We start from the raw sequence: 18436 nt of genomic DNA, 5'->3' as shown, positions 1-18436 counted from the left end.
CAATGGCAATAGCGATCGTACTTGATGCGGTTACCTGAGGGGCATAAAAGCTGCTGCGTGCGCGCAAGCCCCTCGCTTACACAGTATGGCCGGCGACATTAGCTAGCGCTCGCTCAACGCTCTTCTCTGTAACAGGGGAACACACGGACTACAAGGAACCGAACCACACCGCATCGCCTGCCCGCCCGTACCCCCGCTCAGACTGTAACCCTCTCACATACGCTCACGCCGCATCCGCCGCCGTGCACTCCGGGTGGTTTTCGCCCGTTTTTTTTTTTTAATTTTTTTCCTTTTTTTTTTTTTTTTTTAAATTAATATTAAAAAAAAATTTCTCTAGAAGGTGAAACGCGCCCAGGACAGACCGGGACCCGGCGGCGGCAGCGCGGCCCGTGCAGCAGCAAACGGTAGCGGCCGGGGGCGGTAGTTTGGTTGTCGTTAATTTCTGTGGTTGTTGGTTGCCGAGTTGTCTCACCATGAAGGAGAACGGTGCACACTTCTTCGAAGGGACCGAGAAGCTGTTGGAGGTGTGGTTCGCCCGGCAGCAGCCCGCGCAGCAGGAGCCGCACCAGAGCAAGGGGTCCGGCGATCTTCGCACCATACCCAGGTCCGTTAACGGCCGGGGCGGGGTTGGGGGTCGTGTGGGGGGGGTGGCGGTTGGGAGCGTGGCTCTTAAATGCCGGGAGGGGCCGGTGAATGGCCGGCGCACGCGGGGCCCGGGTGTGGTGGCGGTGGCGGGCGAGAGTGTGTGAGAGGAGCGGGGCGGGGATTGGGTTGGGGGGGGTAATGGCCGTGCGCGGGCTGGCGGCAGCGCTGACGGGAGGCTGGTTCCGGGGTGGCTCGGGGAGAAGCCGTTGGTGGCAACGGCCGTGCGCGCGCGCGCGGCGGGCTCGGCCCGTGCGTGGCCGCTGGGCTGCCGGCCTCCTTCTCACTCCCTCGCTGACAGCCCCGGCCTTTCCCGCCTGCCGCCGCAACGCCGCCGCAGCCGTGCACTGACCTTCCGCTGCCCTCCAGAGACCCCTCTCAAGGCCGTGGCGCCGGTCCGCGGAGGCGGGGAGCCTCCCTTCGTCCTGGCCGGGCCCGGGTTGGGGGGAGTGGTGGCAGTGCCGGGGACGGCGCGGAAGCCATTCCGTGCCGCCACCTCGTGCAGCCCCGTGCGGTCCCTGCCGGCAACATGTGGCGGCGGGGAGAGGAGAGCAGAGTCGGGCGTGTGCCGCGCTGGCCGGCAGTGCCCGCGGGGGGAGGCGGATGGCGGCGTGTCGCAGTGCTGCTGGCGGCCGGAGCCACGGCAGCGGCGCCCGCTTCTCTGCACCAAGCCCCCGCGCACGCTGCGGCTGCCGGCAGCCGTCTGGTAGTGGCTCGCCCCCCTGGCAGTGGGAGCCGTGGGTGTCTTTTTACGGCAGGGCTTCTTGCTCCCGCAGGGTTCGGGATGGGAAGGCTTGGAAAATCCCTGCCCGGTGTCACTGGCTGTGCTGTGGAGACTGGGGGATAGGAATCTCGCTTCCAGTCAGTGGAAGCTGGAAAGGGGAGATCTCTCTTGCTGTCGCGACGAGGATTGATGGCCTCACATGGCCAGTTTCGCAGCGATCTCTGTCACTACGTAGCTCGACAGGTTCACACAGCGGCTTGCGCGGAGGGGAAGCAGGCGGCACATGGGAACCCTGCTGTGTCTCCGTGTGTCGGGGTAGGCAGCGGCGGGGGTGTGTGGGGAGATGCCCCCCCCGGCCTCCTCCAGAAGTGCGGCCGGAGCCACGGTGTACACGTGAGTGTCTTGGCTCTGCTCCCGGATCGCGCTGCCTCTTCTCTCCCCCATTGACAAGTTCAGGCCAATGGGAGCCGGGCGCCGCGGAGGGGTGGGCCCGCGCCTGTCACCCAATGGGCATGTGAAGAATGTGCTGGCGCTTCTTTCACTGCCACCCAGGGTGGGAGGAAGAAAGGCCCGAGGCCCACACCGCTTCTTGTGTACACGTGTTTCAAACTCGGGCCTCGCTGGGAGGGAGCAGCTCTTTTTTCCTATGGCCGGGGAATGCCTGATTGGCCTTTGTTGGCACAGTAGCTGATGGCCACCTGCCGGCATACTGGTTGGCCTTGAAACCATGCTGGGCAAGACAGATGTGAGATGGCTTTACTGTAGCTTGCCAGTACAGTATCTTATGGGGGGAGTTCTGGAAAGACTACAATACCTAGACTTCCAACTTGGGGTAATAAGGGATCCAGCTGTAAATCTGCAAAAAATTGTTCTGGCACAAGTGGCCTGGAATTGTCAGAAAATGGACAGTGCAGGCTTGAAGTACAAAGCAAGTTCTGCTTATGTACCATAGAATGGCACCAGAACTATGTATTAGTTTGCAGAGATACCAAGATTGATAGGTAGGTGTAACCAGCTGACATAGTTGAAAAAGGCAGGCTTGTCTTAAGCATGCAGGGCAAATCTGAAGGTTATACTTAATGGCAGTAGTTTACTCTCAGTATGGTAAACTGTTCAACTTCAGGTTCAGATGGTAGCTTGAGGGTCTGGTGTTTTACCCAGTGGTCTTTGGTCAGGGGGCTTAGAGAAGGGCTTGTCATGTTGTATTGATCTTTGGAATATGGTAATGATGGTAGAGTCTATTTAAAGGCATGCTTAACACATGCTGTTTGCCTTTTCCTTTGTTTTGATATTTCTCAGCAAATATCCTGTGTGTATATATTAGAGTTTGCTATCCAAAGATCTGAATTGCCAGTGGGCAGATAACTGCCTTTCCTGAAACAATGAATAGCCCATGTTATATATATACACATACTGCTAGCTCATGGAAGCTTCATTTCTGTCATGCCAGAAACACTGCAGGATACATGTTTAGCTCTGACCTTTTGGTATAAATGAAGCAGTTTGCTCGTGTAACTTTCTGACTTGTGAAGATATGTAGACCTTTTTGAATAATGTGCTTAACACAGAAATCATCAGATGTGGTTTATACAGTTCTTTGAGATTTAGTGGTATAGCAGATACCACAAACTGACAACTTGTATATTAAATATTCAGGCAATCCTGGAAGGCTATTATAAATCCTAGGTGAAATGTGTGCAGATGATCTGAGTTATGTAGGCACTTCAGGGTTCCTGTTGTGTTTGACTTTAAATGTGAAGGATTCCAAACGTACTCATTTGGCTTAGCATTAATATGCTAGATCTAGTTTAGGGATGGCATTCTGCAGATGCTTTCCTCATTGACACATTCATGCTCTCTAGAGTTCTGTTTGTCAGCTCAGGCTCATGTTTGCAAAATAATAAATTTTTGAAATTGCTTAATGGCATTTAATGTCATTGCAAGGCAGGTACTGTGACAGTTCCTTGGTATGGTTTAGATATAGCTGTAAAGTTTTAATAGAGTAGATACGAACTGTTAACTGTTGGACATGTGGTCTTTAACTGTTTCAGAGCTGTGAGCAAGCTTCGAAGGCATTTGTGTTAATTGGCCCTTAGAAGCTGTGTGCTTTTTTGGTAGGAAGCTGTGATGTGTCTGAAAATTACTGTTAACCTGTGTCCAGGAGTAATTATCAGTGATACTGTGTTGCTAGTATGAAATTAAGTTTCAGAAACTCTTTTAGTGTACTGTTGGAATTAGTTTATTTACTACACTTGATAGATGCAAAAGAAAAAGAAATTGAATATAATATATCCCACTATGCTAATTCTATAAAGGTAATTGAATAAGCTAGTTTGTGTCAAACAGAACTTGAAATCAAAGCTGAAACTGTAGAACAATAGCTAAATTAGAGTCAAGCTGCAAACCAGTTGAGCTTGCCTTTTGTATTGTAATACCTGCTTAGTAGTGAAATGTGAGCCATTCATCTACTGAATGACTAAGCTGATGTTTAAAGCTAAAAATTTCCATGTTGGGTGTGCTTGCTAGGGATTAGATATGTTAAAGTATTTGTTGGTTATCACCAGCATAAAAAAAAGAAAAAGTTAAAGAATTGATGCAATTAAGAAATTTTTCACATTTTTTCTCCTGTTGGCAAGCCTGCCTTCTAGAGAATAATTTGGATTTGTACAAAGTACTTCAGAAAAGATATGTACTTATTGTTCTAATACATTCAGTAAAGGTCCCAAATAAAAACTTAAAAGTATGGAACATGGGCTTTACTTTGCTGTTAAGATTTGGGGGGCATTCATGTGCTAATAAGTTCTGTGGAAATGTCTTGTGGTTGAAATAAAGGCGGGGCTCTGAAGATGCTTACCTTACTCATACTCAAAAGCGAAATTAGATTAATGTTTTTGTGGTCTCAAAATAATTTGCTTTAACTTTAGTGCTTGTTTTCTTGATGCTTTGTAAGGCTTTTTTTTTTTTTAAGAACCTTAAACTATGTATAAGAAGGGAGGGTTTGCTGAAAATGCAGTGAACATGCTGTGAAGCCTGGACTTCTGTGGTGACTAAATAGTGCATTCACTATCCCAACAGTAAAAATAGCTGTTTAGTCCTTTAGATGATGCGCAACTATGCATTTCCTATCTCAAGAATTATCATGATCTTGAATCATTCAAGTTAGAAACCATAGGTTAATGATGCAGGTATTTACAAATCCATATCTCAAGCATTCAGCCTTGCAGAATACTCTAAAGCTAAGCTTGTTTATGGACCTTTAATATATTTCCTGTTTATATTATGTGAACACTCAAACTGGAGGAAAAAACTGCTGTAATGAGGAATATGGAGTGATACTGAGATTCTCATCCTGTGTTACACAAAGTTTGCTAAGCACCTATACAAGTCCTGTAAATACTTACTTTGTACTGCACCCTATAGTCTGAGTCACCTCACTGCTCTGCCTCTGCTCCTTGTAAGAGTTCAGTCTTACCCCTCATCAAAATCAATATTCAGAAACTAGATTTTAGAAACAAATTCAAAGTTACAGGTATGTTTCCTTTCAACTATCTCAGTTGTAATTAAAAAATGGAAAGGAAACAAACCCTTTTACCCTCTGATACTACTGATTGTGATACTGCTTGGGGGAAGTTGACTTATGTTGAAGGCTTTTTCACAGAAGCACAGGACGTTAGGGATTGGAAGGGACCTCGAAAGATTAATCTTTGATATCTTCCAGCCTTACCACTGAAACTGTTAAAGAATTTGGTTAGTCACTTTCTGCCAAAGATCTGCTCTCTTAATGAGACTCTATAAGGCATCCTGGTAAGATCTGTAGCTACTGGTGTATTCCTAGAAGGCCTTTTCTAATGGCTGTTTACTCAGCCTGGAGAACAGGGAGATTTGAGGGTTATGGTACATGGTTACTACCTTATGGCATGTATCTTCTGGAGAAGTTTACATTCCAACTTGCCCTGAAAGTTGACTGTAAGGTTTGTTGAAGCCCTGATGTGCCTATTGGGGCTTATGTTTCCTTAAACATCTTTGGTGTCAGGTATGTTTAGTCCTTTGATATAAGAGACTTAGGAACACCCATCAAATATCTTGGGATGTAAAGGATGGAGTCACCATTCCATTTGTACTGCTGTGACTGCAATAACAATAAAGGCCTGTGACAGGAGTGACATGGCAGCCTTCAATGCATTATCTGTGGCTTTGTGCAACTGCTGAAATATCTTGGTGTCATTTGGGAATGATTCTCTTAATAGTTGGCTCAGGATTTTACAGGTAATAAGTATTTTCTGATATGTACTGCTTGGTATCACTTTTGATATGGATGCAATTTTCCATTCATGTGCTGGTCTTTAATTCAAGATTAAGTACATGTCTCTGGAAAGTTTAAGATAAGGGAGAAGCAGTCTTTCTGTGTATGTGTATTCAGAGCATATAGAGGGTGTGTGGGTTTTGTGCACTTCACAGATACTGCTGGAGTGAAATTATCAAATTGCCAGTACCTTGTGTCTAAACTTGGTGTGTGTATGGTTCCAGATATTCTGTCTTCAATTGTAATTTATGAACTAAGTCATGGTTCTAATATGAAATAATTCACATGCAGCTGTTTGCATCAAAACATGCCAGCTGCTAGGAGGTACTTCACAAAGCTTGTGGGTTTTGTAATGTCAGTCTGTACCGTATCAACCTGTATCAGGATGCTTGTAACAACGTTGGCAACTCTGCTGACACTAATATTTAGCCAGCACCCATGTGTTTTAGCTAGAGCTCCTCTGCACAAGCAGTTCAGACAAGACATTAAATTTGAGTGTTCTAAATCATAGTATTGGTAGGAATTTGCCTGCTTAACTGTAGCCTGCTAATGGGGTAACTGGTGTATCTGCTGGCTTCTAAAAGTATTTAGTAGGTAACAGGTGAAAGAATAAAAAGTTGCTCTGCAGTTGAACGCTTGATTTTCTTTTTTTTAAAACAAGGACTTAAAGTATGAGATTAAAATGATTCTTACTTTGATTACTTACAGGCTTGTCAGCTGTGCTCTTTTGATGAAAAGCTATGCAAGAGTATGTATACAGCTTAAGCTGTCTTTAGGAGTTCCACAGGATTTATTTACTAAGAATTCCTGCCCTACTGTAAAACAACTTTTCTTTCCAGTGCTGTCTATACTGCGTTAATAAGGTACTGTTACTGGGGCGAAGGGATGGTACACTTGTGAAGACTGTTAGTTGCTGATAGGAACAAGTTTTTGATGAAGTTCTTTATCTTTTAAAATGATCCTGTTCCCAGTTGGCCTGAAACAGCGGTATTGTGCTGCTGCCTGATATGCCTGATTACTGTTAAAAATCTGTTCTACCTGTGAAGGTAGAGGCTCCAAATAGGCCAGTAACTGGAATTAAAAAGGATGGTTTTATCTGGCAAAGAAAACTTGATTCATAGCTTACTCATCATTTCACAGAAATATGAAATAAAGGAGAAAATAATTATGGTTAGGAACTTGGTTGAGAGGGACTGCTGACAATTACATTACACACTTTTAGCATACTTCCTAAAAGTAAATTAAAATGCTTCTCTGTTCTGATAGATTTTCCATGCTGACATACCTGGGTGGCAGTTAGAATGGAAGTTACTTACACTCCAGTAACAAGTCTGTGCTGATATGGCACTAAACATTGCAACACAGGTATGGGAGTAGATTGCTAACTTTTTTGGCTTGTTCTGCTAGTCATAGAACAAGTACCTTTCTACCATTCAAGCATGGACAGTTAATCACACTTGTGTAGATGTATTCCAGTTTCGTTTGGTGTTCTCTGAGCACGTGCAACCATTTAAGATGCATGTTGCTTATCTACTGGAGAAATTATTTTGGCTTTGAGTAGTTGTCAGTTGAAATTTCAGGAGCAGTATCTTACAGCTTTGGAATGAATCTGGTAGTAAGCCTACATAAAAGCCAGGAACTGGTCTCAAATGCCTTTTCAGTTTTGTGTTCCAGTGGATGTATGCCTGCTACAGAACTTGCTGTAGCTACCAGTGATTGTCATGCATCATATTTCCAGTGTGCTTGTCTTGAGTATAGGGAAGCAGTCTCTAAACAAAGTGTTTGGTGTTGTCCTGATGTCTGGCTGTGGGGAATAATTTAGGAAATAGTAATGCAATCCATATACTTCCCATTGAAAGGGGAATTTTGAAGAGTAGAAACCCATGATGGCATTTTATAGAGAATTAGTTTCTTTGGTTCTCCCTTTTCAGTTGGAGCCTTTGCTTCCAAGTTAAAAGTTCACTTAATTGTGAAATAGTAAGCAATGTTATCAAGTCTTTCAAAGTTACTAACTTGACAAAATAAAGTGGGATTAGCCATAATATGTGTGGATAATAATAAATATTATTTTTAAGGTGGGTTTTTTGTTTCCACATTAAGTTTGAGTGAATGTTGATTGTCTATGAATAGTAATACTTAAATAATTATACAGATTAAAGAAAAGGAAGAAATGTGAGAGTTAGACTTTTAGTGAACTCAGTCTACTTGGTACAAAGTAGTCCCAGATGTTCTTCTTTAGCTCTGCTTTAAACAATGGAAAATGTCAAATACTAAGGTCATCTTGTTTAAATAGATTATGTTGAGATAAAATCCAGCATGTTAGTGGCCTTTTGGTAGTTTTCTGTGCTTAACTTTAAAATGCATATAGGTGCAGCCCAGTATCTCTGCAAAACTTTGCCCTAATGTGGTCAAGTCTCATTGTGGGTGCTGCAACCCTTCGTTAGTCTGTTACTTATGCTTCTGGATCAAGCCTGACATCTTGTCTGTTTCTCAGTTTGTAGGCTTTCTTCTTTAGTGCTACTCTAATTAGACCAAATTATTAATTTTTCCTTTATTCCTGCAAAGGCTGAATGCATGAACATTTAGCATATGCTTAGCTATGGTTTCTGTAGTGGAATAGTGAAGAGTTGAGTGAAGTTTTAATATGCAAAGGTCTTATGCAACTGCAGATTTAAGCCATAGTACCTAAATACTAATGAGCATACCCAAGGACTGACTTTGCATGGTAGACTTTGGATTTAACATGCAATATTGTAGTGTTAGTGTGCTGTACTGGTCCTTCATTGTTGGACTCCTTGAACACCAAAATTGTTACATCTTCCTCTACTAACATGTGACTGAAACTTAAATGAGCCACTTTCCTGAAGTGTCTGGTGCTGCAATACAGTGGTACTTGTATGAAGAAAATTCTCACTTGTCCACATAAAGCTAAGGTTTTGACTTGTCTGGCCAGGTAAGAAGCTTGTGAAGGCTCAGACGTATGCTCTTGCAAAGCCTGAGATAGTTACATACCCATTAATGCTCAGACAAGTACAAAATCAGATTTGTAGTCATGTACAAATGGGGTTACTGCAGCTCAGCATCAGGCAGTGTAAGGGAACTCTACCTCAGCTTTCAGAAATGCCATGCCAGACACTGAGGTTTTCTTTAATGGCAGATAAAATATTGCCATTAATGGTGCTGGAATGATTTGAATAGTTATTTCACCAAGCTGAAGTAACAGATTACTGAATTCAGATTACAGAAAAAGCATAATAGGATGTTAGAGGGAAGATAATAAGGCTGGCGAATTTGTGCAGGTGTGCTGTAACTTCTAGAGAAAACAAAATGGTTCAGTCCTCTTCTTAGTAGAATAGTGTGATACTCTAGGAGCATTTAAAAAAATAGGTATAATATAAACTCTTTCACTTTTTGCATTTACCATTTTTTTCAAAGGCAAGCAGACACTTTGATTTTCATGTATACTTGAGTATCAGGAACAGGGCTAAACACATTCAGTGACTTAAGTGTACAGCTGAATAAATGTGTGGGACTTCATCTGAGCATTAAAAACAAGCTGGTTTTTTATTTAATGTGGAGATTTGAGGGTTTTGTTCTGTCATGTCTATAGTTGTAGAAAAGTATTTCATCAAGATTCACTAATTAGAATGGTAGAGAAAACTTCACTTCGATTTTAAGTATCCAGTTATATCACTGAGTTCATAAACTTGTTCAGATGTGCTCTAAATGATGCATAGGGTTCTCTTAAACTAATTTTTAATAGCTTCATTCTCACCCAAAAGGAGTCTATAGAGTGAGTATAAGTTGACTGTATTTTTGTTTGACTCCTGTATAAATATACCAGTTTAGTGCAATATACACTTTAAAAGGGAAAATCCTCAATTAGTAGTATTAGCAGTAAAGTTTTCGTAGTAAAGGTACAGAATTCCGTTCCAGGAGGCATTCTGAGGTGAGGGAGAAATTAAGGTATTTATTTGCTGGGGTATTCATTTTTTTTAGTTATATGTACAGCAAATCTAAAACTTCAACTTTGCAAACTGAGCAGTTTTCTAAGGGCTAAGTTAGTGACAGCTGGAGGATCCCTGTTGATAGAATTAGCAGTGAGTGCTCTATTCTGAAATACAACTACTGAGCTTTTGCAGTGTCAATGAAGGGAGAGAGGTCTGATTCCTGACAGAGAATTGGGTTGACAGCTGTATGGGCAGCAGAGCCAATCAAATAGCTCACTTGGTGATGAAGAAATTGCATTTCTTCTGTACTCCCAGCTCTGAAGGGTCCTCTAGTTGTTCCAGCTCTACTGATGGGCAGCTTAATTTTATGCTGTGTTAGTAAAAGCCTTGGTTCATGACAGGCCCAGCACAAACCTGCAGGTGGAATATCCTGTGGGAAGGGAGGGATGGGAGAAGTGGGGTGGCTGTCAGTGTTAAATTTTGACTTCAGGAAGCTGTATGTTTGTCTGCTTTATAGTAAATTTGACTGTATTGTAGTCTGCTAATCTGGTGTAGACATGAGACTGAAGTGACAACTAAAGTAACTTTTTTGCAAGTCTGTCACTTCTCATGAGTACGTTGAAGTCTTTAGGCTTATTTTGACCCTTTGATTTTTTCCAGTTTCTTAAAATTCCTTGTAGAATGAATAATGACAGTAAAGAATTGAAATATTAAGCTGCTACCTCCGTACTAAAATCTAGCAGTGTATATTCAGATTGTGCTATGTGAAAAGCATTCAGTTTATTTTCTTGTAAGTGTAATATTCCAAACTATTTGCTATAAGTATTCTGTATCTTCTAGAGGTAGACACAATTCTGTGATCCTGATTGATGAATGAGGAATTCAGATAATTGAGATGTATTAGTTTATAGGGGTGGTATTCATACCTCAAGCTATAATGATTTTATCTTAGTACATATATGGTGCAGGACTTAAGATTATTGTGACTTGCCTAGTTAGAAATTTGGGGTTGCTGTTTCACAATTGTCCTCATGCAACAGATTACACTAACAGATCCTGAGGAATACTTAGTCATTCTTTGAGAGCTGAGGATATTACTGAATATTACTGTATTGTGATAGTCCCTATATAAAAAGTCCTCGCCTTTCATGCTCTTAGATCCAGCAGCTCAAGAGCTAGAGTCTTGTTTGGGCTATACTACTTACCCAGGATTCCAGAAAGCTTCAGTTTGTTTAACCTGCTATTTGTGCTCTTCTATAATTCTTCACAGGATTGAGTGGGACAAACTTCTGGAGAATGTGCATTGTTTGATCATAAGTGTGACAAAAACTGACAAGCAGGAAGCTTATGTACTCAGGTAAGCCACTAGCTTATTCTTTTCATCTACAAGAGGTTAAAAAGTTAAAGCTGTTACACAGGATCCACTTGGCTGAGAATCCAGCCTTGGGTTAAGATCTGCTGTTCATGACTAAAACTTGCAGGTGCCTGCTAAAAAGATTAAGGATAGGGCTGTGGTGTATCTTCACCCAATAGTTGAATTTTGTCCAGGGATAAAGAACTTTCCCTAGTGAAGAACTTTAGGATTACTTCAGGAGGATAGTGCATCTGAGTGTCACTTTTTGATCAGCAAAAACTGTATTAGTACATTGGCTTTAACTCCAGATAATACAATGAAGTTGAATGACTCTTGCAGCTGAGCAAAGGACATCTGTAAAAATTGAGCTTTCCTGAAATCTTGGAATTCTTGTGTTGTGCAGCTGTTGGCTGTAAGGACACTACTTCTGCTGTGTGTTTTATCTTGCAAAATACTTTCAGGTTTTTTCTACATGAACTTTACAGACACTGACATCCTCTGTTTTACTTCAGATTACAGAAACTGAAGGTTTTGTACTCTGAAAGACTGCCTTGAGGGCAAGGTTGAGCTAAAAGCAAGCTAGTCAAAGAAACTGCTGAATTCTTGTTTTGCAAGCTTCATGTATGTAAAACAAAATTCTGTAAATAATGTAACTAGTTACAACTGTGTCCTAAATCAAGTATAACCTTTACTTTGAATACTTAAACAGCATTCCAAACTGAGTTATTTAAGCTAGACTTATTCCTATTGTTCAGTTACTTGGTGAGAAGATGCTTGCTATACATGTTTATTCTGGATATCGTATCAATGCTTATCTCCAGTTGAGTGGGACTGTAGTTAAGTGGCTGACTTAAAGGCATATAGTGTAGCTCATTTGAGACTTCCTGTTCCTGTGGACAGGTGCTAATTTACCAGTTTCCAGTAGTTGCCTTTCCTAGAAGCTGCAGCCAGACAACTTATGAAATTTTGTTATGGCTTTTGCCTTTTTTGACTTTAGGCTCTCAGTCTTTATTTCAGCTGAGAAAGTCAGATTTCAAGCTCGACCCTGTTAGGTGTCTTGGTTAAGAAGTTAAATTGCATATCTGTGTACACACTTCACAGCATGTTCATATTTCTTGAATAGATTGAGAATATGTAATGCATGTGGTACCTCTTTTCCTGTAGTATAGTAACTGTGTAATAACATGTTTGCAGCAGGTATTTGTTTAGGGAAATAATAGCTCTCAAATGTTAGCTAAAAATCTTTTGTGTTGATCTGTTTGCCAAGCATGCTTATGTACTATATGCTGAATGTTCACCTACAGTTATGCATTTGGTTGTGATAAGAACCAAGATCTAACCATTCTCTACTGGCATTTAATGTTTTTAACACTTTTTTGCAGTGAGAGTAGCATGTTTGTCTCCAAGAGACGTTTCATTTTGAAGACGTGTGGTACCACCCTCTTACTGCAAGCACTGGTTCCCCTGTTGGAGCTTGCTAGGGAGTACAGTGGGTTTGACTCAATTCAGGTAAGGTGCCAAAAATGTTGCATCTTCCTTAGGATGTACAAAAAGCATTTTACTAGTATGTCAAATGCCATGCTTTTATTAAATGTTCTGAAACGTCCTTTGCCATTTATGTATGCTTCCCACAATGGGAAGGTTGTAATACAAGATTGCTTGCTCTGCTCTAGAATTTAGCTTTTTATTTGCCTCTTAAGGTATCTTAAAGGATGCTAACTTACAAATGCTATTGTGCTGAGTTGAGGTTACTTAAGGGTGAAGGAATCCCATGCCTATGTTGTCAGTGCTGAAGTCACTGTTTTATTGTGGAAAACAAATTCTGAAGTTTACAGATTAAGCTAAAAAAACCCCATATGCCTCTGAAATGAAAATACAGGTAGTGGTGTTTTGACAATGAAAACTTAGGTCCTGTGAAAGCTTATACTAAATGTTTGCATTTATCTAGATTTTTAGATTCAAGGTGAATGGATATATTCAATCTCTAAAACGCACCTTATGTTTTTCAGAGCTTCTTTTATTCACGTAAGAATTTCATGAAGCCTTCCCACCAGGAGTACCCACATAGGAATTTCCAGGAAGAAGTAGAGTTTCTTAATGAAATTTTCCCAAGTAAGTTCATGAAACTTCAGCAAAGTTGCATAGCTTGTGTAAAGTGTTGATGTGAAGTGACAAGCAGTACAATATATAGAGGCTGCCAGGACATTCATTCAGCAGTGCTTGTAGTTCTGCAGCCGGCACAAGCTTTGGCTGCATATAAATACCTATTTACTGAATTTCTGACCACTGACTTGCCAAGATCAAAATTACAATCATATTAAGCTTGACACTCTAGCACTTCGTCTTAACTGAGGTCATCTTCAGACTTCCAAATAGAGTGTTGTAAATCAGTCTGCAGAATCCAGCTTTTACTAACTGTAAAAACCTCATTAAGAAGGTAGAATAGTAATTTAATACACTGAAGAAAAATGTAAGCTTTTCTCAGAAAAGTCACTGCACCAAAGATTGAATTTGAACATTTATCAAAATATAAAACCTGCAATAACCTTGAATTTTAACCACTGGCAGAAAAGTTTTTTTGATGGAACAGGGAAGCAGTAGTACTGGGATCTCTGGCGCACAGCTAAAGCTGTAATCTGAATTCCATGCTAGTAGGCTCTGAACTGGAGTATCCAGACCACCTCTGAAGGAGCCTGTTGTTCAGGTTATTGGCTTTACATTCCTGAAGTGAAATGCCTGCTTACTTGATGCAGATGCTGACTGTATCAGTGAATCCTCTTGGTGTTTCGTCAGAGACTTCTCCTATATTTATATATGCAATGAAACTAATCTTTTTATGTGAAGGATTAGCTGTGGTACTTTAACTGGAGACTTTTTGTCTTGTCAGATGGAGCAGCTTATTGCATGGGGCGTATGAATTCTGATTGCTGGTATGTATGTGAAGACTGAAATCTTTGGAGCTTACAGTAGAACTTGGTGCTGATAATATTTATTACATAAGTAATTTGTATTTTATGTAGGTACCTGTACACCCTGGATTTCCCAGAGAGTCGGATATCCAATCAGCCTGATCAGACACTGGAAATTCTGATGAGTGAGCTTGACCCAGTAGTTATGGACCAGTTCTACATGAAAGATGGTGTTACTGCAAATGATGTCACTCGTGTATGTTTGCTTGAAAACTAAGCATTTTGGGGAATGTTGGAAATTGGGCAAAATGCTTCACTTACCATTTAATGCAAGATTTATTTTCTAGTAGGAAAGATCTCATAGAAAGTGTCAGGTTAATGTTTTGGGGGGAAAGCGGATTTAAGTCTAGAATGTTTTTGGGAATATAACTTCACATTTTCAATGCCGCTGATTTAATCTATTGAAAGGAGCAATTTTTAGTGCTTTGAGTGATTGGAAGCTTATCCTCTAAAGAGTAGAGAAACAGGAATAAAAACACAACAAGGTAACTTCCACTGAAGGATGACAATTACGAGAAGTAAGACTTAGACTGAAGATATGGAATGTTGAGGGAATCTAGGTATCAAAATAAGTCTTGAAGCCATTTGGATAGTGTGGGGGAGAGGGACTTAAGCTTGTAAGTACAACTTGGTGGTTTTGCCTCATTTTCTCCTTTCCAAATGGGAAAGTCCTGTGACATGAACAAGTTTGTCTGACAAGTACATTGACTTCATCTGGTTTTCCATTTTAGGCTTTAATTCTCCTACTGTATTTGTTATTGAGATTTGGCTGTAGCTCAAGTACTGTGTGGGAAATCAAAGTGCTTGGGATTGCACTTCATTCTGGAGTATAAAGTAGTATGTTCTCACTCTGGAGTAAATGTAAACAGCCTTCACTTTGTGGATGCTGCTTGAACAGGTGCTCAGTTTTCCATTTTAATTGCAGAAGCAATTATGTATTAGAATTCTAAGTTGTTCCCTTGTCTTGGAGGTATGCAGCTTGGTTCTGTAAGAGGCAAGTATCTGATAACTTGCATACAACTGTCACTTACTTGGTAAGGGACAGGCTGCAAAGCAAGTTCATTAACAATGGTACAAATTATCAAACTGACTTGTTATTGGGAGAATGCTTTTGTCCTGTCCCCTGAATTGGTCATCTTTCTGCCTTTAAGTTAAATCTAAAGAAGTGTAAGGATGCATTATAAACTGAGTGATGTAATTTTAACTTTTGTTTCAGATGAGTGGAATTCGTGACCTGATACCAGGTTCTGTTATTGATGCTACGATGTTCAATCCTTGTGGGTATTCAATGAATGGGATGAAATCGGATGTAAGTTTTACACTTATTGGTAATTGATGTTAAAATAAATATTATTACCACCAAACAATTACTTTTTTCTTTTCAGGGAACTTACTGGACTATTCACATCACTCCAGAACCAGAGTTTTCTTATGTTAGTTTTGAAACAAACATAAGTCAGACCTCTTATGATGACCTGATTAGAAAAGTTGTAGAGGTTTTCAAGCCAGGAAAATTTGTGACAACTCTCTTTGTTAATCAGGTGAGTTTTCTTGTCTTGTCAGCTCCCGAAATGCATATAGACACAAAGCAAGGCTAGAAACTTCTTACTGGGATGTTAGTTTCCAGATTGCCTCTGTATTTGGATGGTAGTTTCTTTGAGAAGTAAAAATAGTCTTCAGTATTGCTTTGGCATGCATGAAATCTGATCTCCAGAAAACTTAAGAAATACTGAGATCAGGCAGCCCAGGCTCAGTATTCTAATGACTTCCTGTGCAGTTCCTGTTGATAACAGTATCACAAGAACCAGATATAAAGCATATATTGTGCTAGTCCATCTTTAAATGCTGTTTAAAAGTAACTTCCGCTTTTTTCTTTTCTAGAGCTCTAAATGTCGTACAGTGTTTTCTTCTGCCCAGAAGATTGAAGGGTTTAAGCGTCTTGATCACCAGATTGCCCAATTCAGTGATTATAATTTTGTTTTTACCAGTTTTACAAAGAATCGCCAGCAACAGCACAGTTGATTAAGAATGAAGAAAAAGCGCAAAAAGAAATCCCATATAGAAGGTGGTGGTTGCTTTCTAGTTAATGATTCAGGGGGCCATGCTTTCCACTCCCACCACCTTGTAGTTGTGGAAAGCCCTAGGTGTAATCATAGTATAACCATTTTGAATTGTATGCATTATTATATCAAGGAGTTAGATATCTTGCATGAATGCTCTCTTCTGTGTTTAGGTACTCTATGCCACTCTTGCTGTGAAATTGAAGTGCATGTAGAAAAATCTTACTGTATGAGATATTACAACACTTGTAAAAATGATTCAGGTAGAATTACACACAGTATAGTTTTTCTCCAGGTATCACCAAAAATTCCCCACAGACAAGGCTTTCGTCCTCATTAGACTTTAGCCTCAACCTACTCACTGGGAACAGTTCTCTGTTAAATTGTCACTCTTTTTTATCTATGTTGTGATTTCAGTCTAAAACAGGTTTTGACAAACTTTATGATTTCTAATGAAGCTGATTCCTAATTAACACTTTTCATGTTTGGAGAAAATTCTTAAAACAGTTACAAATTCTTTTGCTACTACAGGTGGTGGTTGATTTATTTTTAAATTGGACTGACTTTTCATGCTCTACTCAAGCTTACAGGAATTTGCTCAGCTCTACTGCAGCACTGGGCTAACACATTGGTCTTACACCTTTAGAAACTTGGGTTATAGGTACTAATACAAGTTAAATTTCATCCTAAACCTTAATGCTCATTTATCTGTGCACATCCCCGAGCTGTCACGCTGCTACACAATGGCAGAACTTGAAGGTCCAAAACTTGATAGGGGAAGAGCTGAGTCAGGATGCAAGTGCTTTGACATACTGGTGTGTCAGCTCTGCAAAGTGCAATTTCATATTGGCACCAGACTTTCTTTCCTAATCACCAATTATGTCAGATGAAGAAGCTGCTGGTGCTCTTGAGCACTGGCAGGTAATCTAGTGAAGGAGTAGAATTTGCTGGGCTGGGCATGTTGATTGGTTTGGATTATTCTCAGTAAAACCTGTGACCTACCACTTCTAACTGTAAAGAGTGCTTCTAAACTGGTCCAGTGTCACTTCATTTTGTTGTTCCAAGCAAAGCTGATGCCTCTAACTTGTGACAGTCCTGTGACATTGTTGTGCATGTGACTTATGTTGTATTTGAGTGTTGTGACTTCATCTCTTATTTTCCTCCTAATTACTAAAGGTGGTTCCTCTTTACTGTGACTTGAGGGCATTAAGTGAAGGCATAGAACAAGAACTGTCTGGGACACCTGGACAGAAGTAGAATGCTATTCATAGAACATGAATAAGTGTGTAATTCAAAGTCACTTTAATGGGTATTGACTAAAATGCAGGCTTTAAAGAGCTGGCACACTTTCAGCTATGTTTGAAAATACTGGGATTTTAACAGCTGTGAGACCAGCCTGTTAAAGACAAAATTGAGATTTCTTCCCCCCCTACTTCTTGTCCTTGCAGTGTTTTGACTCTTTCTGGTTTGACACAATGGTTTTTTGTTCCTTCTGTATTTATAAATGAAGCACTTTTTCAGTGCTTCTAAACTAAAGTCTGCTTGGTTAGAAATCAAGTGGTTGAAAAACTTTGAATTTTTTATTTTAAGCATATTGTTGATGTTCGTTACCGATGTTATCAATTACATGCTGTAAATGGCACTAATGCTTTTTGCTGTTAATATTGAGGACCAATATTTCAGTGATTTTTTTTCTTAAACTTTGTCCCAACTGACCTTTGTTGGCTTGAGGTCCTTTAAGTAGACTGAAGATCCCTTTTCAAGTAATACTGAAATACACATTTTACAAATAGATGTATAAGCCTTGGCTATAAAAATGGAAGCTGTTGAATGGATTATTGAACTATCTAGGGTGATCAGGATGGGGGGAGTACGGTGTTTATAATTTCTGTGGTGTTAGACTTTGATCATTTAAAAATACCTGTACCACAACTTAATGCTTCAATAAAAGTTCGCTTAAATTGTTTGTAGTGGTGATTCAGCAATTTCTACCCTTCACATTCCTCATGCTTTTTGGTACCAAACGGTTTAATTCTGAAATAGATTTGTGTTTCTTGTCCTGAATTGCAACACTGCAAGCTTGGAGAAGAGTGGCTGGAATGCTCCCTGGTGGAAAAGGATCTGGGGGTGTTGATCAACAGTCAGTTGAACATGAGCCAGCAGTGTGCCCAGGTAGCCAAAAAGGCCAACAGCATCCTGATGTGTGTCAAGAATAGTGTGGCCAGCAGGACTAGGGAAGAGATTGTCCCCCTGTACTTGGCACTGGTGAGGCCTCAGCTCAAATCCTGTGTTCAGTTTGGGCCCCTCACTACAGGAGAGACATTAAGGTACAGGAGAGAGTTCAGAGAAGAGCAACAAAGCTGTTGAGGGGTCTGGAGCACAAGTCTGATGAGGATCAGCTGAGGGAGCTGTGGTTGTTTAGCCTGGAGAAAAG

General features: G+C 40.8%; 1 protein-coding gene and 1 long non-coding RNA gene across 2 annotated transcripts in view; one reads left to right on the top strand and one right to left on the bottom strand.

Annotated features, from left to right (window-relative positions):
* LOC136100461 (uncharacterized) overlaps positions 1-18436 on the bottom strand; it is a 62292-nt gene that overhangs the window by 26680 nt on the left and 17176 nt on the right. The window lies entirely within an intron of this gene.
* On the top strand, positions 83-17968 carry AMD1 (adenosylmethionine decarboxylase 1). Its single transcript, XM_065834261.2, has 9 exons — positions 83-604; positions 10890-10976; positions 12356-12482; positions 12983-13085; positions 13861-13903; positions 13994-14138; positions 15159-15251; positions 15328-15483; positions 15824-17968. The coding sequence occupies exons 1-9, from the start codon at positions 474-476 to the stop codon at positions 15962-15964; spliced, it is 1026 nt and encodes a 341-aa protein (XP_065690333.1). The 5' UTR covers positions 83-473; the 3' UTR covers positions 15965-17968.

Source organism: Patagioenas fasciata, chromosome 3 (assembly GCF_037038585.1).
Source record: "Patagioenas fasciata isolate bPatFas1 chromosome 3, bPatFas1.hap1, whole genome shotgun sequence".
NCBI lineage: Eukaryota > Metazoa > Chordata > Aves > Columbiformes > Columbidae > Patagioenas > Patagioenas fasciata.
Note: the sequence above shows the minus strand (reverse complement) of the source record. Positions and strands in the feature narration are given on the sequence as shown.

What these genes read in the sequence shown, in the direction of transcription:
- AMD1 (XM_065834261.2), top strand. Translation starts at nt 474, where the DNA reads ATGAAGGAGAACGGTGCACACTTCTTCGAAGGGACCGAGAAGCTGTTG. An exon ending in GTGGGTTTGACTCAATTCAG is followed by an intron (nt 12,483 to 12,982) that starts GTAAGGTGCCAA and finishes TATGTTTTTCAG; the next exon opens with AGCTTCTTTTATTCACGTAA. An exon ending in CAACTCTCTTTGTTAATCAG is followed by an intron (nt 15,484 to 15,823) that starts GTGAGTTTTCTT and finishes TTTCTTTTCTAG; the next exon opens with AGCTCTAAATGTCGTACAGT.